This window comes from Triticum urartu, chromosome 6A, assembly GCF_056163025.1.
Source record: "Triticum urartu cultivar PI428250 chromosome 6A, HENAU_Tu73, whole genome shotgun sequence".
NCBI lineage: Eukaryota > Viridiplantae > Streptophyta > Magnoliopsida > Poales > Poaceae > Triticum > Triticum urartu.
The window spans coordinates 576,208,011-576,235,629 of record NC_141878.1 but is presented as its reverse complement, the minus strand read 5'-3'; the positions used below and the strand labels follow the sequence as shown (position 1 = coordinate 576,235,629).

Below are 27,619 nucleotides of genomic sequence, written 5' to 3'. Positions count from 1 at the left end.
CTATTGGTTGCCAATGTGATCCCACACGTGCTCAACCAAGTCATTTTGAAGATCCAAATGAGTGTGCCAATCACGCAGCTCACGGTGGAATTGGACAAAGTGTTCAAATGTGGCCGGTTCTTGGTGCAGGGGCTCAACATTTTCACCTTGATAATCAAATCCTTGGTCGAAGATACTCTCATCACGCTCGTTCTCGACGATCATGTTGTGCATGATCACACAAGCAATCATCACCTCCCAAAGCTTCGTTTCATCCCATGACAGTGCAGGGTTTCGAACGATACCCCACCGGGATTGAAGCACACCAAAAGCACGTTCCACATCCTTTCTAGCACTCTCTTGCATTTGGGCAAATCTCTTTCTCTTCTCACCTTGGGGTTTCGAGATTGTCTTCACAAAAGTTGACCAGTGAGGATATATATCATCAGCTAGATAGTATCCCTTGTTGTACTGGTGGCCGTTGATCTCAAAGTTGACAAGTGGGGAGTGGCTTTCTGCAAGCCTTGCGAAGACTGGAGAACGCTGCAGCACGTTGATATCATTGTGAGAACCTGCCATGCCGAAGAAATAATGCCATATCCAAAGATCCTGCGAAGCCACCGCTTCTAATATGACAGTGCACGCCTTGACATGCCCCTTGTACCGGCCTTGCCAAATAAATGGACAGTTCTTCCACTCCCAGTGCATACAATCTATACTGCAAAGCATGCCTAGAAAAGCCTCTAGCTGCGTTGGTCGCCAACAATCTCTCTGTATCAGCGGCAGTTGGCTGCCTCAAGTACTCAGGGCCAAACACCTCGATCACAGCCTGGCAGAACTTGTACATTGACATCAGACATGTTGTCTCACTCATACGCACATACTCATCCACCAGATCGCCTGGAATTCCATATGCAAGCATGCGGATGGCCGCGGTGCATTTCTGATAAGAGGAGAATCCAAGCTTGCCAAGGGCATCCGTCTTGCACTCGAAGTATGGGTCATGAGCAACCACTCCCTCTCAGATACGATTGAACACATGCCTTGCCATTCGAAAATGGCGACGGAATTTATCCGGCTTGAAGAGCGGGGTGTTGAAAAAGTAATCGACATAGAGCAGGGCGTGGCCTCTCTCCCTGTTGCGGTTCAGGTTGGGAGCACGGCCAGGGACTGATCCCCTGTACCGAGGAAGCTGTCGTTGAATGTGGTCGTGAACGACCAATGCAGCCACCACAAGATCTTCATCATCCGACGATGAATCGTCCGATGAACAAATGAAGTGGTGGTAGAAAAACTCATCTCCACTGTCCATACCTTTGTGGGCAAAGTGTCAAACAAATTGCGGTCGTGATGGCAAAAAGGCCGTAATGATCACCTCGACGCGGCAGGGGTGGTTGCCGACCGGCTACTAACCGCTCTGGAGCTCTCATCGGAAGCTGCCGCGGCCGCCGTGGTATGTCGCCGGCGGTCGTATCCCCTCTACCGGCAGCAATGACGGCGATGGCCAAACCTCCTCTGATCGACGGCCAAAACTACGGTGAACGTGCGGGCATGGTTTGGTATGGACGGCCGACGGCTGCGCGGTGAGGAGGCGGCCGGAGAATAGCGGCGGCGCCGACGGCGGGGCGGGGCAAGGAGAGGGGGTGGAGGCACTGGAAGCGAAGGGACTGCTAGTGTCCCTGACAGGCGGGCCACGGTAGGACAAGGGCGTGTGGCGAGCCCGTCCGCGCGATGTCCGTTTCACCTCAAACTCGGCGCAAATTTGGGTCGGGGATGGGTCGAAAACGGACGTAATCCGGACATTTGTCCGTTTGGGGCCGCGCATTGGGCCGCGCTATTTGTCCGTTTTAATCCAAACGGACGCACCCGGATAAGATGGGGTCGCACGGTGGAGTTGGCCTTATATGCGGAGTAAAAAGAAATGGAGGGAGTACACGGCGGCGTCCTCTCGCATTCATGTCCGCAAACTGTTCTCCCCCGTCCGCGGATGGATGCGGGAGGACTTTTAGAGCAACTCTAGCAGACCCCGCATCCCGCCGGCCCGCAAAACGCATTTGCACTTCACGCAAAATCGCTTTTACGGGCTGGCGCAGGCTGACACAGATGCAGACCCCCCAAACGGATTCGTAAAAAAGTATATTCGCGGAATATGCCTTTCTACGGGTCGGCTTCTGCGGGATCTGCTCGGGCACCACTGCAACGACCCGCAAACAGATAAACTGCAAATCTCGCATTTGACATAGGATTTCACAAACAAGTTCAAATTCAAATGACATAAACAGTTTTATGCGCAAATAGAAGCCAAGTTCATTACGGCTAACGCAAAAGAGGACCCTACAAAAGGTTTGCGCCCATGCCCGGCGTCATCTTGATCGATCTTCACTCCGCACCATCGAGTCCACCTTGAAATTCATCGGCGCCACCGAATCCACCTCCGGCGCTTGTTCCAACTCCCGCACTGAAATCATCCACATTGCCACCATATGGAGCGGAGAAAACATCACCGGAACTGTAGCACGGACCGGCCGGCGCCACCATTCTTCTCTTCAAGATTTCTCTCCTTGCCATATCATGCCATGTTTTGGTGAGGTCGTCCATGTCATTGTGGTTCATTGACATGATCTTGTTCTCTTCGGCGAGCAACATGGACATGGATTTGTTTTCAGCGGCGCGTGCTCTTCTCTCCTCGATGGCAGCTTTGCGCAGCCCCACTTCTTTGAGCAACTGCCACTTTTCTTGCTTCCCCTTCGCCTTCTTCTCGGCCAACTCTTTCTTGATCTCCAACGACTTCAACAACATCGACTCGTTGGATTGCACCATGGCATCAATCTTCTCCCTCAAGCTCGACGCTTCTTGCTCTCTCTTCATATGCTCCTTAGTCTTCTTGTCGTCATCGGACTTGTGCAAATTTCTTGGGCCATCATCATCCTCATCTTCATCCATGTTTGTAAGTGAGCCTCTCTTTGGTGGGGATTCTTTGTCGATCAACTTTCACTTCTCGCACTTTTGGAGAAACTCCCAACAATGCTCTAGTTTGAAAATTTTGCCTTCCGAAGCTTCCATGTCCTTGTATCTATGTTGAGCAATCTTGTCCTACACAATGTGAACAAAGTGATCCAATCATTTCCCATGATGCAATATGATGATGCACAATTTGAACAAAGGCAAAACAAACTCACATAGTCAGACTCCACGGTGCCACTTGGAGGTGCATTGCGTACTTGCTCCAAGCAAGCTGCCCAACGGCTGCACATAGGCTTGATATTCTCCCAACGCCCTTGAAGCGACCGAAATGTGCGTGGAGTCCTATTGGGATACTTTGTCATAATGCGGAAGTATTGATCTTCGATCCTTTACCAATATCTCTTGGATGTTTGAGAAGTACCCGTGCATGCATCAAGAGACACCGCACTCCATGCTTGAATCAAAGCTTGATCTTCCAAAATCGTGTAGTTCTTCGATCTTATGTTTTTTCCAGATTTTGCTTGTGATTGCTCAAATGATTCCGCTTCGATCTCCTCCAATTCGTCCGCACAACCATGATCATCCACGCTGCCCTCCGTTTCATTATAGTCGAATGGTTTGAAAGGGGCTTGATCAACGTCAACCGCGTTCGTGTCCAACAAGTTCACGAACTCGGTTGTTGCATTGTTCGAACCACCGCTATAGTGAACGATAACAAGTCACGCGCTATCGAGAATAATGGCGAAAAATGAAAGGGGATCGCCAAGACCGAAGACGCATACCTTCCGGCCATTTCGTCAAACACCTCGCTCGCGAGGGGAGCAGCACCGTTGAACGGCATCGCTGGAGCACCTCCTTGCGGGGGGATGGAGCGAGAGGTTGAAGAAGGTGGCTTCTTTGAAGCCGGAACCTTCCTCCGCTTTACGCCCGCGACCTTGCCGACCTTCTCCGCCGCCGGCCGGGATCGCGCTGCCGCGTTGGCGCCCGGAGCGCGGGCCATCTTGGCAGGGGCAGCCGGATTCCCGCCCTGCACGACCACGTTGCCCTGCCGCTTGCGGGCAGGCGCGGCGTGGGCTTGGGCGACGGCGGCGGGGCCAACATGGCCGGCGACGAGATCCGCCCGAGGGGAAGGGGCGTGCGCGACCTCGACGGTGACGGGGGACAGCATGGGGTCGTCCATGGCGGCGAGGGACGGCCGGGGAGGAGCAACCAGAGCTTGCGGAGGGGGGACAATGGTGGCGGAGGGTGCGGGGAGCGGGAAAGGACGCGCAAAAATGTCCCTCCCGCCAAATCTCGCGCGGGATAAGGGTTGAGCTCGGGTCGGCCTCCCAGCCCGTGAAGATAGAGGTTGGGGGAGAAGATTTGCCGCGCCACGCAAAAAATTTTGCGGGACGGGACGGGATGCGTGTCTGATCGTATAGATTTTCTGACCCCGACCTGTAATTTGACGGTTATTTTACGGATCAGGTCATTTTGCAGGATCTGTTAGTTAGAGTTGCTCACGGGTTGCCGTCGGATGCCCTTATTTTACCTTGGCTCGAACCAATTTTACCCCGAGAGCCCACGGTAAATCCGAAATGCTGGCGCAGATCAAACCGGTCCTGGTGGATGGAAAAGCTCCCCTTCAACGTCACGTCCCAGCACCGACTGCACAGTGCGCGGAAGGCGAGTACGCTGACGGCTGACCGAGGCCACAGTGCCCCCGAGCAGCGCAGCGCAGCGCAGGACTGACATGCACGTACGCACGCCCGCGATAGATCCTCTCTCTCGTGCAATCCGCAGCTGCGCGAGGTCACGAGGCGAGACTGTTGCGCGTTGAGCCGAGCACGGCACGCCATTGATGGCCCCCGCGTAAATGCGGCGCGATGATGCAGCGTACGCGGACGGACGACGCGGCAGCCGAACCCAGCCAGCAAACCACCTTCATCAATGCGCCTGCGAGTTGCGATGTCCCTCCCTCCTCGTCCCCGTCCTGGTCCTCGAGAAAGAGAGAGAGAGCTGTGGGGGAGGGTGAGGGAACCGAGGTGGAGGAGGAAGCCCGGAGCCTGCGTGAAAAGAAAGGACCTCAAAAGGCAGGCTCTGCGTAGCAGCTGCAGCTTTTTTCCCGGGAAAGGAGAGCCAGAGCACGCCCGTGCGGTCGCGCTCGCGGCATGGGCTCTCCCTCCTCCTCGTGAGCAGCGGCGCCGAACAGTTGCTGGGCTCCTTTTCTTGGCTCCTTCTCGGTTCTGGCAGCGGCGGACCAGTAGTCTTACGGCTCGTGGCGAGCTCTCCTCTCCTCTCCTGGTCACCAGTGCGGCGCTGCGACGGTCGCCGGCGCGCCATGATGGACCAGGAGCACCTGGACTTCATCATGCGCCACCACCACCACCAGGGCGGCATGGGGTTTGTTCCCGCCGACCGCGGCGACAGCGAGGTCAGTAGCTCAGTGCAGTGCGTGGGTGGGTGGCCGCCTTCGGAATCGCTTGCTTGCCAGGCGCGGTAACGAGCTTTCGGTCGACTTTGATTGCAGGAGGCGCTGGGGTCGTCGGAGTCGGAGCCGGCGGGGAGGCCGCGCGGCAAGAGGGCCCGCGCCGCCGAGGTGCACAACCTCTCCGAGAAGAGGCGGCGGTGCAAGATCAACGAGAAGATGAAGGCGCTGCAGAGCCTCGTGCCCAACTCCAGCAAGGTCCGTCCGTGCATCACACCCAAGAATCATACTGCTGTTCCCTCCTCTCTGTTTTTTTGCTGGAAGCTAATTGAGGCGATGTTGTATGGCCGGCGGCGACTGCAGACGGACAAGGCCTCCATGCTCGACGACGCCATCGAGTACCTCAAGCACCTCCAGCTCCAAGTGCAGGTCAGCAGAATGCTGCTCCCCTGAATTTTCTCAACAGAAAAGTTTATGCTTCGTCATCGCTACTGCTTGTCTAAACTTTTGATACCTAGTGAAAAATTCATATGTGCTCACCTAAAATGGTCAACGCTGAACGAAAAATGTGAATATAGCTGCCTGGATTTAAAGCCCTTAATTTGGCAACAACAAAAGAAACAAGAAACTGGACAAGACATGTTTGATTTAGCTGGGCTGTTGCGGCAGTAGGTTGAAGTCAGAATTATTTGTTTTGCCCTTGAATATAATGAAAACCAAACATCGGTTTTCAGTCTCATTGTTGTGCTGTGATAATCAAGTAGCTGCCCATTTCTGCGCCTCTATTGACTAGGGAAAAGTGGGCAAAAATGCTGCTCCACTGAATTTTCTCGACAGAAAAGTTTGTGCTGCATCGCTACTGCTTGTCTGAATGTTTGATACCTAGTCAAAATTTTATATGTACTGGTCAACACTGAACGAAAATGTGAATATATCTCTGAGTTTAATGCCCTTAATTTGGCAATAAAAAAAACTGGACAAAACATGTTGATTTAGCTAGGCTGTTGCGTCAGTAGGTTGAACAAGGAACTATCTGTTTTGCCCTTGACTGAATGAAAACGAAACATCGGTTTTCAGTTTTGTTGTTGTGCTGTGATAATAAAGTAGCTGCCCATTTCTGCGCCTCTATTGACTAGGGAAAGCACCAATGCATCAATTTGAGTTCGATTGCTATGCTTTGTCGCATTTCGATTTGTGTTCTGATTGCTATAACTCTTCCAGATGCTGTCCATGAGGAATGGCATGTATCGTCCCTCAGTGAACTTACCAGGAGCAGCTGGCCATCTGCCAACATCGCAAATGTGCGCCGCACTTAACCAGAACAGCGTCGACGCATCATCAAACCCACCAGCTGCCATGCTGCCTATGAATCATTTCTTAGGAGCAATGTCAGGGGCTCGACCTTCATTTGATCATCCCAATCAAGACCGACCGCGTCACGAACCTCTTGTGTTGTCAAGTGTTCCGTGCACGACAACTCGAGAGCCTCCGTTCCTTCTCGGGCCATCGCAGGAGTCCCCCCTTCGATCCCTTCAGTTGACCTTACCGGCCGAGGTAACTGTTCTGTTGAGTGCAGAGCATAAGCTCCCCCTCCTCTGCAAATGCAGAAAAGCAAACTGTCAGTACTTCCCATATACAGTACATCTTTTCACTTGTTTTCTTATCCATGCCAGATGATCTTTCAAGAGGAGGCAATGCTAAAGCATTGGCTATGTTCAACTCAAGAGACCGCCTCCGTGCCAGGTTAGAGATCTTTCAAATGACAACTAGTTAGAACTTAACCTCTATCATCTAGTATCATCTTCAGCCTTTTGGTCAACTGTTGTACATATTTGTCTTCTTTCTGACTTTACTGTATGTTTCTATAACAGGCCATGAAATGAAGCCTGTTAGGCAGGAAACACCTGCAGCAAGGGCTGGTCATTTCGATACATGTTCAATCTGGAAAAATCAACCACAAGACATGGTGCCGAATAATACAGAAAGCATTTTGTTTGTGCCTCACTTGCAGAGGTAATTTTGCATCCTGGCATTGTACACATTCATGGTGGGAGAGTTTTTTTTTTGTTTTGTTAGTCATGCTGCTATTTAATTATTTTGTAAGCATTTTTTTACGGATTTAAGGAGTCGAATACTTGAAGTATGATCCAGCTGCTTGCTGTAACATGTAGGAGTACTTCAGTAGCAAAGATTACAGCAAGATTTCTTGGCTCAAGCTAGATATTTTTAGGGAATGTGTCATATATACCTGTTTGAGACTCCTAAAAGATTGTGTTGGGAGTCATTAATTCTGATCTACTAGTAAATTTTACTTTGGATTATGCCAGCCTTTAAACTACCTGTCCTACAAGCCATCTTAAGCCTGCCACTTCCATTAACAGTCTACTTAAGTTTCTGAAATTATATGGACCGTTAATAGTATCTTTTCTGTCGGATCAACTTGGTATTTGATACATTTAGTGCTATTCTACAAGATTCTTATCCCTTGTTGGTATTTATCATTTAAATGATTGACAGTTACCTTCACAATCCTTGACAGATTTCAAAACAGTAATGCTGACTCGGGTCTGAGGGCGGAATCGAAGTAATTTCGCGATCAAATTGACAGCTGAGCTGGAATTGCTGGTGCTCCAGTTTGGCAGACATGCACTAGGATAGTGAATGGTGATCGCCAAGATAGTAATGGTCTTCATCAGATGAAACCTGTCTAATACTAGCAGTAGCAGTTATGTATCAGCCAGACTGCATTCTTGATATGAAATCAAAGAAATGCTGATTATGTGAATATGTAGCGTTAAGACCATCGCCGAACCCGCAATGAACTCAAACCAGCTACTAGTACAAATGATTGTGAGTGTCTGCTGCCAGTAACTAGTCCAGGAAACTTGAAACCCTTTGCTTTTTTTCCTTCTCTTTTTGTTATGAAAACGAAGGTTAAACCTCTCGGCCGTAAATGGCAGATCACGGATTTTCATCCAAAATGTGAAGTGGTGTTCTAGTCACCATCTTGATAGCGGATCTTTTGAGAGCTGTTTAGTTGTAGTTGTGACATGCAGTGCTCTGTTGCATAAAACGACACCGTAGTTCGGTAGCTGTGCCATGCAGTACTTCGCATAAAACTACATCATAGTGTACATCATAAAACCACATCAGTGTCCAACTTGAGCAAATCCGCCTTCTGTTTTTATTTTGAAAAATCATGACAGCACCTTCTAAGAATTATTTAAAAATTTATGGAGCAACTTTGAGTTAGTCAGACTGCACCTTTGATGACATCAAGAAATGTTGTTCCTGTGGATATGAATTGTTAAGGGCTTGGGACACCTTATCACGGCGAGAGTAGCAATTTTTGGACTGTCAGCATTCAATCTATGAAAAATTGGAACATAATTAATGAATGTTATGCTAATTTGCGGATGTGTAGTATGTTTCTAGAAGATCTGCCCATTGGGTTGTTTCATTTTGGCAACATGCACTAGCCAACGCAACAAAAGTCCGAACTGGAAAGGCTAGACAATCCACGCATACACTTCAACATCCATGACACCAGTGAAGTAAAGCAAATGGTGAGCATCAGATGCACCTTGTCTACACTAGTACAAGTAGCAGCCAAGTCATACTGTCAGCAACTAACCAATGAATACTTGAAACTCCGTTGATGAGAGTATTGTGCTATTTTCTGACTGAAACTCCGTTGATGAGAGTATTGTGCTATTTTCTGACTGCGTAATTCACGGCCTCGGAAACAGGATTGACATATTCACAGGGTTTAGTTATAGGACTAACCATGGCATCTATGCGGATCTGGTGAACCAACACCAGACCGGCCAACGACTAAAATGATACTGCTAGCTGACACTAATCAGACTGTAAAAGATGGATTGCCAAGAAAATCAGTACAGGCAGCTAGAAATTATGGTTTCTTGTTTCCACGCAGCCCTACAAATCCCTGACAAGGAAAAATGCTAAATCTAACCATGACAGCACTGGTGTAACATGGACAAGCATAATTCACTAATCTAACATTCATCACTGGAAATCCAGATACAAGAGTAGCTAAAACAAGCATAACATCCTTTTTGCTTACAAACAATAGTTAAGCAAACGACAGTTTAAACTAGTAGGGAAAGTAGGCAAGATAAGCATATCCTTGAAACACAATCATGCCTTCATTTCCTCATCCTCTTCGATCTTGGGCGCAAGATAAAACCTAATGTATCCCATCTCTCCAATCTTGTACTCGACAACCACCGGCAGCTCAGAAGAGAGGCTGATGGTGACTTGGTCCGACAGTGGGCTTGCCTTGGTGAAGGAGTTCATGTACCTCAGAGCAAAGGTGAGTGACACCGGCTCTTGCATCTCTATAATGGTTGATTGCTCAGGCTGCATCATGACAAAACAATCATTAGCTATCATATTGATACATCAGTAAAATGGTACCCAATATGAAACCAGTGCTCAAACTGAAGTAAATTTTGCAAGTGTGAAATACAGGTGAGCCGGATACTCCACACAGGCCTCGTGCTGAATATAAATCTACTTTTCGTTCACTGATGTCACTGTGACCATCTCAGCCGCGATATCAAAATGGTATTCTGATAGTTTACACTTGCAACGATGACTTCAGTTGTGAGGCTCACCAGCTCAAAGGACTAAAGATTACAGGGCTCATCAAAATTAGTTTGTGTCCTGATAAATATCATTTCAGAAAAGATGTAACAGCAGCTTAACATTTGGAAGCAATATAATTATACCTAGCGGTACATCATCACTTTAGGTTCTGTAAACAAATACTAGTAGGGTAGTGTGCATCTATGAACTGCAGATAAGACATTTTTTGGGTCAATCTACCATAAATAAACTACAATATCAACATAACTACCAAATCGTCCAGATATAAAAACTGAGTAACCAGTAAACAAGCAGATTGAGAACAGTTCAGTTGGGGTTCTTAACTTTCACTATGCAGCATATCTAAGAAATCACACTGTCTAAATGCCTAGAGGGAATCGATTCACACTGCTAAGCAGGGGAGAAGCAACACGAGATACCTTGTCAACAGTATTGTTCTGCCTGCAAACGATGTTTGCAGTCCCAATGTCTCCAGCAGTGGAGAACTTGACACCCTCCTTGGTGACAGAGATAATAACTGCAACGCACGGACCAGAAGCCGCCGTCAGGCATGTAAGAAACAGAGACGGCAAGTGCATCAGATTTTTTTTTCAGGAAACTGGTATTCAGCATACCAGTGTCGCCGATGCTGCTGAGGTCCTTGCAGATCCTGGAGAACTCGGAGGACGGCATGCGGACGATGGCCTGGTACTCGGAGTCGGGGATGCCGAGGTGCTCGCTGTCGATGTCCATGAGCTTCATCTCGAAGTCCGCGATCTTATCCTGATCTGCCCATCCATCCATCCAGACCAGGGTCACCGACGGATCCAACAGCGAGCCACGAGGAGCAAAGGGGGGAAATCGGATCGGGGGGGAAGGGTCTGCTTACTGGGCGACTCGAACATGAAGGTGACGGTGTCGGAGCCGTCGTCGGCCTTGATGGTGATGATGTCGTCGTTGCCGGCGCAGCGGAGCATCTTGGCCATGTTGCCGAGGTTCATGCCCATGGAGAGGTTGCGGTCGCAGCGGTAGTGCTCGAAGCCCTCGGAGCGGAGGAGGAGGGCGACGAGCGCGACGTGGGACGAGTCCATGGCCTGCAGCGAGAAGCCGGTCCCGGAGCAGTCGAAGTTGGCGTCCGTCACCAGCTCCTTGATCGCCTCCAGCACCTTCTTCAGCAGGCTCCCCTGCACCAGCCGCAGCTCCAGCATCTTGGCGTCCGGCGGCGGGCGGGGGACGGCGGCGGCGGCGGCAGGGTCGAGGAGAAGCGGGGTGGGGAAGAGTTTGGGGGAATGGGAGGGAGAAATCGGGCGCGAGCCGCGATTTATTTTCCCGCTCGCGCCTCCTTCCGTCGGAAGATTGGCCTGCCGTGTGGGCCCCTGCGAGGCTGTGGGCCCACGTGTCGGTGGGGAGAGGGGTTTCGCTTTCCCGCCATCTCCCTCGCTGCCTGGGGGTGGCTTCCCTCCATCGATTTTGGGCTTGGGGTTTGGAATTTCGATTTCGTTTACACGTTCTCCGAATTTCGAAGCATGGAAAAATGGAAGTGGCGAAAGGTAAAGTGCCCCGGTGGTCTGTGTGTCATGACATTTTTGAAGTGTATATCAATTACTCCCTCCCTCCGCTCCGTATGGTCGCAAAATTTTAAACTAACCAGTTTAAAACTGCGACGTTATTTTGGATCGGAGGAAGTATTTTTCTTTTCGGAAACATACCAATTGCTTGATCTGCAGCACTCAACGCATTTTTAGTAATAAATAAGTAAAAGTGTGTTTTGACCTTTTTTTGGCTATCGTTTTTCCAACCAAAAAATAATTGGCCAAACGATTTACAAACCGGAGTTGAATGGAAAAGCAGACTAGTAAGAGCATCTACACACAGGCCCCTCAAAACAACCCTATACGTTGAGGCTATCCGGCACCCCTCAAGATCAACTCATATCTGGGCAAATATGGGAGGCCTTGGCTCACCCATAAGCGTTCGTCACGTCGGATCCGACAGAACGTACGTATGCCAAATCCCTTCAAATTGAACAAGTCAACCAAAATAAGCCGCCCTCCTCCCGCCTTCGCCCTCCACTTCCCGCATTCGAGCCATCGCCACCGTCCACCCTTGCTACCCATCCACGTAGATGCCCGCGTCTGAGTTGGAGTTGACATAGATGTCATCGCCAAGTACCCCATCTCCTCCCAGCGGCATGGATGATGCCTCGGCGGCGACCGTGGGAGTCCTAGACGCGTGTGGACATTTTTCATTTTCGTAATGACATTAAACAAATAGTAAATTAACTAATTGTTTAGGTATACATGTATTTAGAAAATCTCAAAATATAAATAAAAGTAAAAGAAGAAGTGAAAAAAACAATGGAACTGTTACCGGGTCGGCCCACTTACCAATACAAGCAACACAAAGACGCGCCCTACCACAATGGACGGAATATGTTATTCCTTGCTCATAGGGAAGGATATCAATATATTGGTATTAATCCCACCACCTAGCTTAGTTTGGGCATTGGCTAATTTACCTTTTAGTCTCTTCTGCGACACCAATAATAGTGGATTTTGTTGAAAAGAATTCGGGGTTTCTATAGGCATGGTTTTTCCTTTTTTTTTCATCTTTTCAGTTTTCTTTCTTTTACCTTTTCTGTTTTCTTTATAAATTCCTGAATCTATGGATATTTTCAAAATTTAATGTCCTTTTCTTGAAAACAGAAGCTAGTTTCTAAATACCTGATTTAAAAAAACAATGAACTTTTATTTTAAATAGAATATAATAATTTTTTGAATGGAATTTCTGAAACACATGAATAATTTTCAAATTTTTGGAATACTTGAATATTTGTTTATTCTTGACTACTTTAAAAATACATGAATATTTTTTGAACTGGTGACCATTTTTAAAAAATGCACATTTTTTATTTCGTGAATATTCCGCGAAATAAAAAATGTGCACTTTTTCCGACAAAAAATAAGAAAAGTGCACTTTTTTATTTCGTGAATATTTTCTTTAACATTTTGTTCCTGAATTAAAAATGGTCAGAAACAATTGAAATCCAATGAAAAAAAATGACTGAAATCATAACAAAAATTGTTTGTCTCGACATTGATAGGGAAGCGCACGAATTGCTAGGAGGGCGCCCACCTACCCGTCTTAGCGAGTAGCGACAATTTATAGCCTACAGTGTATAGTAGGAGGTCTCGCTATGGCCGCCTACGCCGGGAGGACGGTGCTACTTTCACCCCCCAAGATGCTTCCAAACGTGGGGAGCTCCTATTCATCACTCCTAGAAATGGATAGTCGGTAAAACCGCAACAGATCAACCCATTTAGCTCCCTTGTGCCTTGTTTGCTCCCAAATAAACTAGCTTCACCTGGTAGAGCTGTAGACATAGAAAATCGATGTGAAGAGCTGTGTGATTTCTTGTTTTGTCATTGTGTGTTATTTGTATTCTTGCATCTTGATCTGGTGAGTTGTTAGGGAAAACCCGTCATTTTAGATTATTATTTTTGTCACAAGCCACAATCATCTAATTTTCTTTTTTCAGATTCCAACTCCTTATGGTGCATGGTTATTGTTACTTGTCGAATTTATAAGATAGGCACAACTCGTGCAAGTTTATTTCGAAAGTTTCTTCATCAAATGCTTGGAGAAAACGTTGAGACACGGGAAGTAGACTGGGGTTTGTTTTTATGCCAACATAAATAAATTACTTGTTTATTTTTCTTCTAGCTATTGAATACTCTCTGTCTATTTATTTTCCTTTCATTTAATGTACAAACTGTCTTTTTTTGCCTCGTCCATTAATTAAGAAGAAGAATAGAGTTTGTTAACACGCCGTCCTTTTTACACAAAGATTATTACTCTCTTGGCATGATATTCCTATTTTTTATGCACCCGCTATGACCCAAATGTTTGCTTCCTTCTTGATGACTTCGAAGATGATTGGCGGTGGGGTGGATTTGTGACTGAACACATGTGCATTCCAATCTTTAACCAAGTTCCAAATCCTAATAGTGAATCGACATTTGAAAAAAAAGGTGAGTCCCACTTTCTTGTACTCTTTGGCATAGAGGTTTTGCCAACCTCGCCTCGCCAACCGATCGGCTATCCAAATTCTATCTTGAATAGCAAGCCAAACAAATAATTTAGCTTTTGGTGGAGCCCAAGCATTCCAAATGGTACACCTCAAGGTAGTGCTCGTGGACCCTATGAATTGTGCTTTGTACGCCAAAACCAAGGAGTAAAGCCCGCTCGCCTTGTTATGGCACACAATGTCATCCTCAACATCCTCCGGAAGGTGAGTATCCCGAAGGAGCAGCCAATGGGAGTCAAATTCTCGTAGGTGTTGCTTAGAGGCTATGTGATCGAGATTGATGTTGAGAATCCAAACGTTGTCCTTCAAAGGTTCACGAACCTTTCACTTTTTACACGTTGAAGCCATGTAGATTAGCCCTAATGTTATCTGGCGACCATTTACCAGGAGGAAAAGCCGAGCGAACCCCCTCGTAGCCACATGATCAAGATCTGACGGTGACAGTTTTCAGATAAAAATACACTAAAATAAGCGAAATGCCATGATTTTTGGGGTCAAAATGTCATTCCCCAAACACTAAAAGTCTAAAACTGCCAGGCACGCCGTTCACAAATGCCATCCCCGCCAGCGAACGGTCGCTGGCTATTGCAGTCCTAGATTAGAGAGGCGATGTCCTTAGACTATTTCCCATCCAACCAAGGGGAGTCCCCAAAGGGTGCGTACTGTCTTTGTCTATCTACTATGGTTGATCAAAATCGGGAAGACTGAAGCTTTCTTCCAAACCCAACAGTGTCACAACACAACACAACGCAAAAGCGAAGTTGGTTGCCAGCAAGCCACACCGATCCTCCTTTCAGAGCAAACATTCCCCCGTCAGGTCACATTCATGTCCAGTGTTCGTGCAGAATCTGACCGAGCATAATATATGCTTGTCTGTCAGCATCTGTAACAGCTGCTTACCTGCAAAAACTGCTGACCGCTGAGGCTTTACAAATCGAGCCTGCCTGCTTCCATCGAGAAAAGAAATCAGCTGGGAACGAATGAAATAAAAAAGGATCTCATCTGACAGAGCATCGATCGAACATAGTAACAGAGTTGAATTGGCCCTTTTCGATAGGGTAGACAGTTTGACAACTGACACTGTATTCTGGTTGGAAAAACATACATATAGCCGCAACATGTTTACACGTTCTGGGAGAGAAAACGGGAAAATGATACGAGGAAATGTTGTAGTAGTATATTATAAGTATTTATAGTATTACAAGATGTCTGCAACATGAGCAGCCACTGAAGTTGCATAGCTGAAATCTCACAGAAGAGAAAAGAAAAACATTTCTCAAAATCTAGCAGTGCCGTTCTGTTTGTTTCTTCAGAGCAAAATCTTGAGGCGTTTCACCGACCGCGCGAAATCCCTGCAGAAAAGACATCAAAACACCAGGATGTCAGTTATTCAGTTATACTAACACTCAGTGATGCAGTAGGATTTTGTGTTCTTTGAAATGGAAATTGGAGATGATGATGATGGACTTACTCCCACGGCACGTCGCCGACCAGCATCCAGTCGCCGTCGGCGTCCTCGTACGTGACCACCATCTCGCCCTCGCCCTTGCCGGCAGCACCACCGAGGCAACCCGCCCTGTCGCCGGCGGGGTCGGGGAACATGCGGGCGAGCGTGGCGAGGAGGTCGGCGTAGGAGCCGTGGAAGGGCAGGTACACCTTCCGCCCGATGGCCGCGCCCTCCTTCCACACCTTCACGTGCCTGCCGCACGCCCTGCTGCGCGCGGAGCTCACCGGCGGCCACCCCACCAGCGCCTTCTTGCTCCCCCCAACGCCGCCGCCGCTGCCGCTGTCGCAGCTGCTGCTACTGCTGCCGTCGTCGAAGAGCGGCAGCGTCGTGGTCGACGTCCTGCGCTGCTCCTCGTCCTCCCCGAACGCCTCGCCGAAGCCCCTCTTCCCGCTGCCGAGTGGGGGGCGGCCGGCGTTGGTCGGCGGCGCCAGCCCGAGCTCCAGCTCCATGCCGCGTCGATCCGGGCCAGCTAGAGCCGAGTAGTTGTCAGCTGCGATTCTTGCAAAGGCAGAATAACTCTGGATTGGTTGGTTGATGGAGTCGTGGTGGGAGGGAATGCGATGCCGGCCGGCGGGTGCGACTGGGCATATATATACGCGCACCATCGGCGGGATCGGCGAGAATCGGCGGGAGGGGGACAGGGTGTTGGGGGTGAGGCGGGCCGCCTGTCTGCTTGCCGGCCGCTTGTCGGCCGAGTGAGTGAGAGGGAGTCCGCGGCTTTGCTTGGGTTTCCCGTGGCAGGCCGACACGCGCGTCCGCCGCTTTGAACTAATCAATCTCCCGTGTCCTCGTGGTTGGACGATTACGTGCATGAAACCGGCAGCGATCTCGCTCGCTTGATTTCTTCTCGCTATTCTTCCCCAGGTGAGCCAGGGATCGACCGATCATTTTTGAGCCCTGAGTGGCGGGTCAGAGTGGGCGTGCGCGTCGATCGGGTGGTCACCGTGGAAGGCGCCACGCATGTGGGCGTGGCCTCCCGGCCGGTCGCGGTGGGCGTCTCCTGTCGATGGCGAACAAACCGCTGCTGCTCTGCTCTGCTCCTTCCCGGTAACGACATGGCAATGGCTACCCGCAATCCATGGACCCGACGGGGAAAAATCGTGTTAGCCTAGGGTAAGAGTTTGGAAAAATAAATACCCATGAATTTATAAATGAGAAAAAAAAATATCTATCGGGTAAGCTGGGTATGGGTAAGGGAAGGCAACACCCATACCCGTGTACCCGCATACCCACATATCTATGTAATTTTTTCTGAGAGTAGGCTCCATGAGTCATTCATTAAATCAACCTATCTTTTTTGCGGAGGTAAAAGTGTTTTATTCCATAGATGCAAAGTCACAGTTAGCTGGCTAATACAAGGTGGGCAAATCTGTAGCCAAGAAGCCGTGCTACACCTCTACTCTCCCATTGTACCCTAGGCTAACACAACCATTAGCCTCCACCCAAAATTCTCTCCCCTTAAGCATGATCTTGTTTAAATGTGTTGATCTTTGTGAACTCACGATTTTGTTGATTATTATAGTCTCTTTCGTTTGATTATTTCGAAATAGGAGCTTCAGAAGTACCTTAAATAATAGAAAATTAGAGAAAATTGTGTCCCTATTGTTTGTCTTGTAATTGTAAAAAAGAATAGATGTGAATGTTTCTCTAAATGTCCACTTACATGCTACTCATCCATGTATATGACTGGACATTGTTTAGTGCAATCTATTTCGGGCTTATTGCTATCCATTTCTGGAAATTAATATCATCTTTTTATTCCATCGCAAAGCAAATCATCATCTGTATGTGCACAAATGCTAAAATGTGGTATATATGTACTGAAATGTTGTGTGTATATGTGTAGATATTGAAAAATATACAGTGAAGTGTGAATTGGGTAGGGTGGCCGATAGGTATTTTTACCTACGGGTATTACCCACACCCGATCGGGTACGGATATGAAAACTATTTGAAACCCTAGATGCGGGTATAGTACGGGTTTGGGCGAAAAATAATGAGACATGTACGGGTTGAGGTGACCATTACCCGCACCCGAATCCAGCATGTTGATCCCGGTTCCGGATGCTGGTTGCCCATGCACACATTGCGGATCCGTGCCTGCTGGTCGGGGGTCTTGTTTCCTGTGTGATCAGCTTAGGTGCAAAGTCTCCGTTCCAAGCTATCCGACCCACTTGTTATGCTGCTCATCTGCTGCCACACACCTCAAATGGGAAAAAGTTGAAAATAAACCTTAAATCAAACCCAAAACTCTCAATCTCTAAAACCAGCACACTAATCTCTCTGATCCCGGTCTATTTTGAACCTTGAGAGGACTTAGCTGGTATTCGCTGAATTGGGCCGGCCCATTAGCGTAGTTGCTCGCGCTCCTCTGTTTTTTTATAGTTCTGAAAAAAATGTTTTTCTGTTTATTTTTCTTCAGTTTTATTCTGTTTTTTCTTCGTTATACTTTGCTTTTTCTCTGGGTTTTTTCTTTCTTCGTTATACTTTTGTTTTTTGATTTTCTCATATTGTTTGTTTTTTGCTTTTATTTTGTTTCTTTACCGGTAACTGGTTTTTGTTTTTACAAAAGTCTAATTATTCTCAGTATTTTTAGTGCAAACATGAAATATGAAAGTGCTGCCGTGGTTCAAAAGGAGAGGCAGGCCTGAACATAGTTCAAAGACGAAAAAAACACATCACACCCAGATGCTCTGCTTGTTCGCTCGACAGCCACGTTGCAGCAGCCCATGGCTAACTCGCCACCTCGCTCGACAATACGCAATGGGACGTTGTTTAAGCACACGAGACGAGATATTCGTCGCCATCCACTGCCTGCCTATGTGCCTTGCCGTGGCGGCTTAGCATCAACAGACAAAGATCTCTTTCTGCAACAACATTTTCTTATTTCATCCGTCCACTAACGCTCGGCGTGACTTCTTTAATCCCCTTAAACCTGCCGTAACTAAGTACGAACTCTCTTTTGGCTCTGTCAAAACCGAGTGCTAATCTCGAGTTACTGCCGCAGACTTGATGGGCCATGTATTGTTGCTGTAGGCCGTGTCCGTATTTTCAGCGTAAACTATTTCGTTTACCGGACGCTCGCTGGTCTGGTAAGTGCACCGATCTGAAGCATTACCCCTAGTGAAAGTTAACCACTGTAGTGCAGTGATCCATCCTTGTTATAAAAGCCTGAGCTGAGTGGCGGGCGAGGTGCGAGTGACGATGTGAGGTCAGAGCGCACGGCCGGCAGCCAGGATGCTTCGCCTCGCCCCGCGGCCGTGGGCATCGGCTGGCCTGGTCACCGTGGAGCGCGGCGGCGGTCGGCGTTAGGCAAGCCGGTCCTGCGCCTCCGCGTGCCCATAAAAATAGCACGGTCTATGAAAAACGGGTAAAAAAGCATAGCCCGCCACGACTGCAACGTCATTAGCTGTTTGCCACCATATCACAAAAATTAGACCAAAACCATCATTGACAACGCTAAATTTTCAGCGAATGCATTGACCGAGCGCGGAGTATGTTTTGACCCTGATTGTGACACCCGGGTCAACCTGTCAGTGTATACTCATCCCTATCCAACCTACTATAACTGGTTTTCCAAAAAACCCTACTAAATGCGTCTTTAATAAAAAGAGAAAATCCTAGTACTTTTTATCCCTCAAATCTTGACGGAGTCTATATTTGGTCACTCAACTATGAAATCAGACACCTTCCACCCTCAACTCTTGATAATCAGAGAACTTTAGTCCCTCCTCTAGGTTTTGACCAGTTTTGGTGCTGACTCACCCGGTTTTGACTGGTCCATGTTGATGTGGCAAAGAAGACCCCCCGATTTACCCCCCCCCCCTCTCTCTCTCTCTGTCTCCCCCCATCTCTCATGTGGCGTCTGCGGGCAGGGGACACAGGGAGGAGCAAGTTGGCAGCGATGGTGGTCTCGGCAACTTAAGTGCGGCGACAAGAGCGGGATGATCGTCCTGGCTCGACCTGCTCGTCGCCAAGATGGAGCATGTCGCCGCCGTGATCGGGTTGGGGCACCATGCAATTGTGGTGGTGTTCGCCGTCATCAGTGGTCTCCATGCGCGGGGCTACCGCTTGGATCCGACAGCGTGCTATCCCTCTGCTTCTTATCCATAGACCATGCCCCCGCCCCTATGTCTCTTCTCCATGGACCGCGGCATCGCTCTCCTATCCACCTAGGGGCCGCTCTTGCTACATGTCTCCTTTTCGTTTCCAAAATCAAGAGAAAAAAAAAATCAATCGGCGGCGGCGCTTACCAAGTGGATCCACTCTTCCACGACGAGCAACAATGGTTGTGCTCATCGCGGCCACGCTGCCTCGCAGTGTTCAGCAGGAAGGGCAGGCGACAGTCAAGATTGAGCAAAAACAAGGTCCGACGGCGAGGGGCAGTAGATGTGGCAGCAAGGTACAGCATCGAGGAGCATGTGCGGTAGGCATGGTCAATCTAGGGTCTCCTTTGCCACCTTGGCATGGACTGTTCAAAACCGAGAGAAGGGATGAAACTTGTTCGGTTTCATGAGTTGAGGGTGTATGTAAGTTGTCTGGTTTCGTAGCCGAAGATCAAACCTAGACTCTTCCAGGAGTTTAGGGACAAAGAGAGTACTTTTCTTCTAATAAAACTAAGCGCTAATTCTCTGTATTCAAGATTTCAAGCTGCCTTTGACTGTGTCAGTTCAGAGTGGCGAGCGCACCACCGGCGGCTAGGGTGGCCGTGGGCATCGCCGATCAGTTGGTCCCGACGCCCATGCGGCGCAAGTAGGGTGGGGCAAACAAACCGCTGCTGCTCTTCTCCGTCCCGCCCCGGGGTGCTTGCTTGTCCATGTACTGCAGCACGTTACGTACTGCCCGGGGACCTGTCTCCAAGTGACCCGACCCCGCTTGCTGCACTGCTCATCTGCCGCCACACATGCCAAATGCGCCAATAACAAAGTGCTCAGCAGGACTAGACGCCGAAAAACACGTCACGCCCGGCGCGATTCTCTGCTTGTTCATTGTCCTCGACAGCCACGTCACAGAAAACGTCTAGGCGCGTGGCTAACTCGATCGCCACCCCGCTCGACAATGCGCGATGGGCCACTGTTTTTGTTTATTAAGCACACGAGATATTCGTCCGAGTCGTCTACATCCATCCATCCTTTGATGCCTTGGCACGAACAGACAGATTTGATGGATCGTGGTATATCGGATTGTAGGCCGTGTCAGCAAGCTCAGTGCAAAACCGTTTTGTTTGCAGTGCGTTCTGAGGTGAGTGGCAGGCGAGGTGTGGCGCTGTCAGTGTCAGGTCAGAGCGGCCGAGCGCACGACCGGATGCTTCCTCCTCCTCGCGGCCGTCGGCATCGGCTGGTCTGGTCACCGTGGAACGCGGCCACGGTCGGTGAGCTGAGCGATCTCCGAGCCAGAGCCATGTGCGTGCGCGCGCCGGCCACGCGGAGCAGAGAAAGTCAAGGCAAACAAACCGCGCGCTGATGCGCTGCTCCCCCCTTCGCCAGATAATGGTTAAGCATTCCAGACATATCTTTTGAATGTGTTCAAGGAAGAATAACTGTCCTGCTTAGAATTTTAAGGTGAGAGTGCCTTAAAACTTATTTCCCCTATGGCACATGCGGTGCACATGAAATCTGTTGATTTGGCAATTTGTAACTTGATAAGTTATGACTAACAGGATTGTCAATAATTTTCTAATCATCCCTAGAAAATTATTGTGTACGCAACAATATTGAGTATGACTTGATTCATACATTCAAAAATTATCGAATATCATGTCCGAGAAATGAGATATTGGACACCGCACTACTTGTACAACAAATATAGGCTAATAATATTTTGGGATAATTAAGAGGTTACATGAGGTCTCCAATATTATTGAAAATTTTATTACGCAAACATATCAGCATTGCAATGGAATTCACCATTCTTTTGTTGCACTAAATTTTTGGTTCTCACCTTCTGATGAAGATTTGAGAACAATCATTTACCAGAATATTTACTGGTTGCAAGTTTGCAAATTTTAAAATTTATCCCAAATATGTGGTGTGGTTTGACTATGTATTTGAGGGTTTGGTAATCATAGGTATAATCTTTGTATAACCATACATTTGACAAACTTAAGAGTTGTCTCTGTGATCGTTTAAAAACAATATATTCCCTATTAAGAGGTAATTTTGTCTTTTAGCCTACACTTTACTTTGAATTCCTCGTGGTTCATTTGAGACCACTGATGTAACACCCTCGATGCGACTATATCTCCCACGTGTCGAGGCACGACTTAGAGGCATAATCGCATTGAAGGCATATGTCGCAAGTTAGGCAATCTTCACAACAACCCATGTAATATAGATAATAAAAGGGGAGATAACATAGTTGGCTTACACTCGCCACGTCAATCAAGTACATAAATAACAATACATCATCTGAACACTCATGGCCCGACTACGGCGCCAAAATAAAAGATAACCCAACATGCAACACGGTCCCGATCAACCCCAACTGAGGCACCACTACTGATCATCAGGAAAGGAAACATAGTAACGTTGAGAGTCCTCGTCGAACTCCCACTTGAGCTCAAACGCGTCTCCTGGAGCGGAATCATCAGGCCCTGCATCTGGTGTAATAGTAATCTGTGAGCCACAGGGACTCAACAATCTCGCACCCTCGCGATCAAGACTATATAAGCTTATAGGTAAGGCAAGGTAAATATGTGGAGCTGCAGCAAGCGACTAGCAAATATGGTGGCTATCCTGTTCGCAAAAGAGAGCGAGAAGAGGAAGCAAAGCGCGAGCGAGAAACTAGAGAGCAACCTGCGCAAACATTACTCCAACACCGTGTCCACTTCCCGGACTCCGCCGAGAAGAGGCCATCACGGCAACACACTCAGTTGATTCATTTTAGTTAAATTAAGGTTCAAGCTATCTACAACCGGACATTAAAAAATTCCCATCTGCCCATAACCACGGGCACGGCTTTTGAAAGTTCAAATCCCTGCAGGGGAGTCCCAACTTAGCCCATGACAAGCTCTCACGGTCAACGAAGGAATAGACCTCCTCCCGAGACGTTCCGATCAGACTCGGTATCTCGGTTCTTCAAGACACTTCGACAGGTTAAAACAAGACCAGCAACACCGCCCGAATGTGCCGACAAATCCCGATAGGAGCTGCACATATCTCTTTCTCAGGGCACAATCGGATAAGCAATCCGTACAACTAAAACCAGCCCTCGAGTTTCCCCGAGGTGGCGCTGCAAGGGGCTCTAGGGTGGACCAACACTTAGAGGAGCACTGGCCCGGGGGGGGGGGTTAAAATAAGATGACCCTCGGGCTCCGGAAACCCAAGGGAAAAGAGGCTAGGTGGAAAATGGTAAAGCCAAGGTTGGGCATTGCTGGAAAAGCTTTAATCAAGGCGAACTATCAAGGGGTTCCCATTATAACCCAACCGCGTAAGGAACGCAAAATCCGGGAACATAACACCGATATGACGGAAACTAGGGCGGCAAGAGTGGAACAAAACACTAGGCGAGAGGCCGAGCCTTCCACCCTTTACCAAGTATATAGATGCATTAAGATAACATGGCAATATAATGATATCCCAACAAGTAAATAATGTTCCAACAAGGAACGGTCTCCAATCTTCACCTGCAACTAGCAATGCTATAAGAGGGGCTGAGCAAAGCGGTATCGTAGCCAATCAACGGTTTGCTAGGACAAGGTGGGTTAGAGGTTTTGACATGGCAATTTAGGAGGCTTGAAAGCAAGTGGTAGGCATCGTAGCATTGGCATAGCAAAAGAGCGAGCAATCTAGCATAACAAAGATAGTAGTGATTTCGAGGGTATGATCATCTTGCCTGCAAAGTTGTCAGAGTTGACTGGATCCTCGAAAGCAAACTCAACGGGCTCCTCGTTAGCGAACTCGTCTCCCGGCTCTACCCAAACAAGACAAACAAGCAACAAGGACACAATCAATCACGTGCAAGGATCAAACAATATGATGCAAGGATGGTATGCTATGCGGGATGCGATGCGGGATGCATATGCAAGATCTGACAAAGGATGCATGAACCTGGCCTCAACTTAGGAATCCAAGTGTGCCACTGGAAAGATGAGATGAAATCGCTTGAAAACGATATAAAGAACGCCGGAATCGGAGTTACGGTTTGGAAATGGCAAGCAATTCAAATATGACACCGGTCTGCAATTTACAGCAAGTAGCCATCTAAATGCAATGAGATGAGCATGCTACAGCACCCAAACATGACAACACAATACATGGCAGGGATGCATTCATGATGCTTAACAAAAGTCTAGCACTGAGCTACGGCCAATTCATCCATTAACAGGTTCAAACAAGCATGGCAAAAATGCATATGGCAAACAGATCTCAGACTTAGTGAAATTAACACTTGTCTGGAATGTCAGATCAGGTAGCACTCTTCGGAGCAACAAAACTACATGCTACAGGACCTGAACATGGCAAAGTAAAGCATGGCATGGAGCTACTCAAATATCTTAACAAAAGTCCCTTAGTGACCTTGAGCCAAAAGGGATCAGAAAATACAATTGCAAGCATGTGAACATAGCAAAAGCATAATCACTTTCCAGACTTAGTGAAAACTGGAGCATGCTGAAAACAGATATCAAGTAGGCATGTTTACGAGCTCGATGCACTCACTACGGAGCAAGCCATGATAATCTAAGCATACACCCATCAATAATACACAAAATACAAGCTAGACATGTCAAGATCAATAACATAGCATGTATGGATCAACTACAACATCATCGGCAAAATCGCTAACAAGTAGACAATCTGCCCAGATTCACAAAGTAGCAAAAGTAGAGCTCGATTGACTCAAGCTAGGGTGCTCCATAATTGCAAACAAAGATATGGATGGATAGAGCACTACAAGATTAATAAAACATCCTTACTGATCATCCTCAAAAGAGGCACGGATCACTAGGAAACAACATGAACATATGGCCATATGAGATAAACAGCTCAAGGACTTAGTGGAAATGCTAAGTCCCTGAAATCAGAATTACCAAGTGCCTCTCTTTGCAAGCTCGTGCTAGTCACCACACACATCACAAAAATACATGGGTTGCACCTCTGGAAATATGACAAAACCCTTAACAAAACATATGCAGAGCTCATGGGCATAACATGCACACAAAAATCATGGCAAAAATGTCAAATATCTAAATGGAGTAGCAGATCTGACAAATATCTCAAGTAGCACTCTTCTAACAGCATTTCGGGAATCAAGATGAACTCAAATGAAAATGATGCAATGGAATCAAATGATGTACTCTCTGAGATGAACATTTTGATATGCTATATGCCAAAAACGGAGTTACGGATGCGGAGATACGACACGATGAACATGAGTATATGGATCTGGGATTTTTGGGACTTAGAAGAAAAACCACCTCCCAGATCTAGGGTTTGCACGTGCCCCGAGGTTCACCGGGGTCTTGCCGGCGTCGATGGCCGTGCGGCGGCCGGAGTAGAGGGAGGAAGAGGAGGCCGAGGGAAGGAGAGGCCGGGGCGGCGCCGGTGGTGGCGGGCGGCGCGAGACCGGAGCGGTGGCCGGGCGGGGCGGCCACGGCGATGGTGGCGGCGGCCGGAGTGGCGGAGCCGCGGCGGAGGCGGCAGAGCGCGGCGCCGGCTCGGGAGGAGAAGCGGAGCGGGCGCGGGCGGCGGTCGGCGGCAGTCTGGGCCGGGGAGGGCCTCCCGCGGGCTCGGGCGGCGGCGGTGATGTGGGGCTCGCCCGGCCACGTGGCGAGCGCGGGTTGGCGGAGGCGGAAGCGTCCGGCCCGGACGGACGTGTCCGGCCGGCGCGGAGACGATTTTTTTTAGGGTTTTGGACGAGGGGGATCCGGATTTTTCGAGGAGGACCTATTTATAGGCATAGAGGGAGCTAGGAGAGTCCAAATGAGGTGCGGTTTTCGGCCACGCGATCGTGATCGAACGATCTAGGTGATGGAGAAGGCTTAGGTGGGTTTTGGGCCAAATTGGAGGGGTGTTGGCCTGCAACACACACGAGGCCTTTTCGGTCCCTCGGTTAACCGTTGGAGTATCAAACGAAGTCCAAATGATACGAAACTTGACAGGCGGTCTACCGGTAGTAAACCAAGGCCGCTTGGCAAGTCTCGGTCCAATCCGGAAATGTTTAATTCCCACACACGAGAGAAAGGTAGAAATGACCACCGGAGGGGAACGAAGCGCCGGAATGCAAAACGGACAACGGGGGAAATGCTCGAATGCATGAGAAGAACACGTATGCAAATGCAATGCACATGATGACATGATATGAGATGCATGACAACGACCACAACACACGGAGATAAAGACCCGAACCCGAGAAAATATAATAACTTAACGCCGGAAACGGCAAGAGTTGGAGTACAAATCGGGAAAGTCATATCCGGGGTGTTACAACTGACTTGCATAGTATTCTCAGTACTAGCAAATATTTCAAATAATGATATATCAGCTGTTGTGTGAATCTGATGATTTTAAGATATTCTATGTCTCTTCATCATGGAAAATTGTAGTAGCACCATAAGAGGATGTAAAGTGTATTAAGGGCATATGAAAATATTTGATCACGAGATCTCAACTTGAAGTTGATTAAGTGACAGAAATGTGAGCTGCGATAGACTTGAGGTCTTGAAAAACGAATGGGTAATCATTCGCGATGTGCTCAAGGCATCATGTTTATATTAAGGGGAATATTCAGGATGAATCTCAATTCATCCATTATCTATTTAGTTTGAGAACTAAGTGAAGTTGGGACAAACAAAATGCATATGAGCGTTGCAACTTTAGAGTCACCGCCAAAAACATAGACGTTGCTTGTTTGACATTGGTTAGTCACTGTGAAACTATAACCACAATGTGATGTGGACATTGCAAAAGTGCTGATACACTCAATCATTGCCATAATTATGGAATCCATCTTGATGGATGGCAACACTAAAATTATAAATAGTGACATAGGCTTCACTCCCATGTATTTTACCAAGGTAATATATAGAAGTCAATCACTATTATATGCAAATATTTATGTAGTTTCTTATGACATATTCAAGCAAAATGAGGCTTGTTGATATTACAACACAATACCATTTCGGTATATAGCTAGTGTGCAAGAACTATATTTACTATGAGAGTAAAATATTTTAGTGAACAACAACAAATGCTCAAGAGGAGCAAATTTTATAAATATCTGGTGCTTTATAACCATATGTGTAGACCTCAAATTATATAGGATAACACTTTGAAGATAATCGCCAATGGTGTAGATCTCACAGTAATAGAAAACATAATCTGACTTTTGTCAATAGATGTTCATAATTCTATTACCTTATGTTATTCTAAATTTATGAAATCACTTTGAAGGTAATCATCTGTCAAAGTGACATGATGTAGACCTTGTAGTAATAGTGGATAGTCTGCAAAATCTTGCAGTAGATGCCAGTATTACCTTACGATATCTTGAGGTAGTCACATCAAATATTAATATTTGGAAGAGCACTTCGAAGGTAGTCATCTTGTTAAAATGGCAAGATGTAGACCTCACAGTAGTGATGGATAATCTGCAAATGATACAGTAGATGCCACCAATACCTTGTGATTCACAAATAAAATTTGGGCTAGTCATATTAAGTATGACACTATATAATTCTTAAGGTTTGCAAGGAAAAAAATATTTCCATGCAAAAAGTTGTTGTCCTAAGGTCGCATGTCATAGGTAAACTTGCTGGTGAAGATATAGATGATGTCTTGAATTTTGGAGAAATAGGATCTCGAATGTAAGGAAAACGCACTTCTGCAATAGTATTAATGTGGTAACACATATATGTGGAAAAAAATTCACATACTTATGCAAATGTATGAAGACATGAGGTCTTCAAATCAAAATTTTACCCATTGTGAAATGGTGTATAAGTATGTTATATATATAATTTGGGATGAACTGGGGGTTAAACCGTAAAGTTTTGTTAACCTGGTGGCTGAACAGAAAACTTAACGAGTTATATGGGATCATCACATAACTTGAGGGTTAAATTACA

The 27,619-nt window shown here is 47.4% G+C and overlaps 4 protein-coding genes across 4 annotated transcripts; 1 reads left to right on the top strand and 3 right to left on the bottom strand.

Annotated features, from left to right (window-relative positions):
* Window positions 1-558, bottom strand: LOC147966552 (uncharacterized). Its single transcript, XM_087530870.1, has one exon. The coding sequence runs from the start codon at window positions 556-558 to the stop codon at window positions 1-3; it is 558 nt and encodes a 185-aa protein (XP_087386996.1).
* Window positions 559-4,889: 4,331 nt separating this feature from the next.
* LOC147966551 (transcription factor PIF1-like) lies at window positions 4,890-8,217 on the top strand. The gene is made up of 7 exons (XM_087528950.1): window positions 4,890-5,356; window positions 5,453-5,608; window positions 5,714-5,779; window positions 6,572-6,904; window positions 7,024-7,093; window positions 7,222-7,363; window positions 7,890-8,217. The coding sequence occupies exons 1-7, from the start codon at window positions 5,264-5,266 to the stop codon at window positions 7,936-7,938; spliced, it is 909 nt and encodes a 302-aa protein (XP_087385076.1). The 5' UTR covers window positions 4,890-5,263; the 3' UTR covers window positions 7,939-8,217.
* A 1,125-nt stretch (window positions 8,218-9,342) lies between these two features.
* On the bottom strand, window positions 9,343-11,271 carry LOC147966550 (DNA sliding clamp PCNA-like). The gene is made up of 4 exons (XM_087528951.1): window positions 10,851-11,271; window positions 10,597-10,749; window positions 10,402-10,499; window positions 9,343-9,733 (listed from the first exon to the last, which is right to left on the bottom strand). Exons 1-4 carry the CDS (start codon window positions 11,167-11,169, stop codon window positions 9,512-9,514), a joined length of 792 nt encoding a protein of 263 aa, XP_087385077.1. The 5' UTR covers window positions 11,170-11,271; the 3' UTR covers window positions 9,343-9,511.
* A 3,929-nt stretch (window positions 11,272-15,200) lies between these two features.
* LOC147966549 (auxin-responsive protein IAA9-like) lies at window positions 15,201-16,227 on the bottom strand. Its single transcript, XM_087528949.1, has 2 exons — window positions 15,520-16,227; window positions 15,201-15,400 (listed from the first exon to the last, which is right to left on the bottom strand). The coding sequence occupies exons 1-2, from the start codon at window positions 16,158-16,160 to the stop codon at window positions 15,358-15,360; spliced, it is 684 nt and encodes a 227-aa protein (XP_087385075.1). The 5' UTR covers window positions 16,161-16,227; the 3' UTR covers window positions 15,201-15,357.
* Between the last annotated feature and the right edge of the window lie 11,392 nt (window positions 16,228-27,619).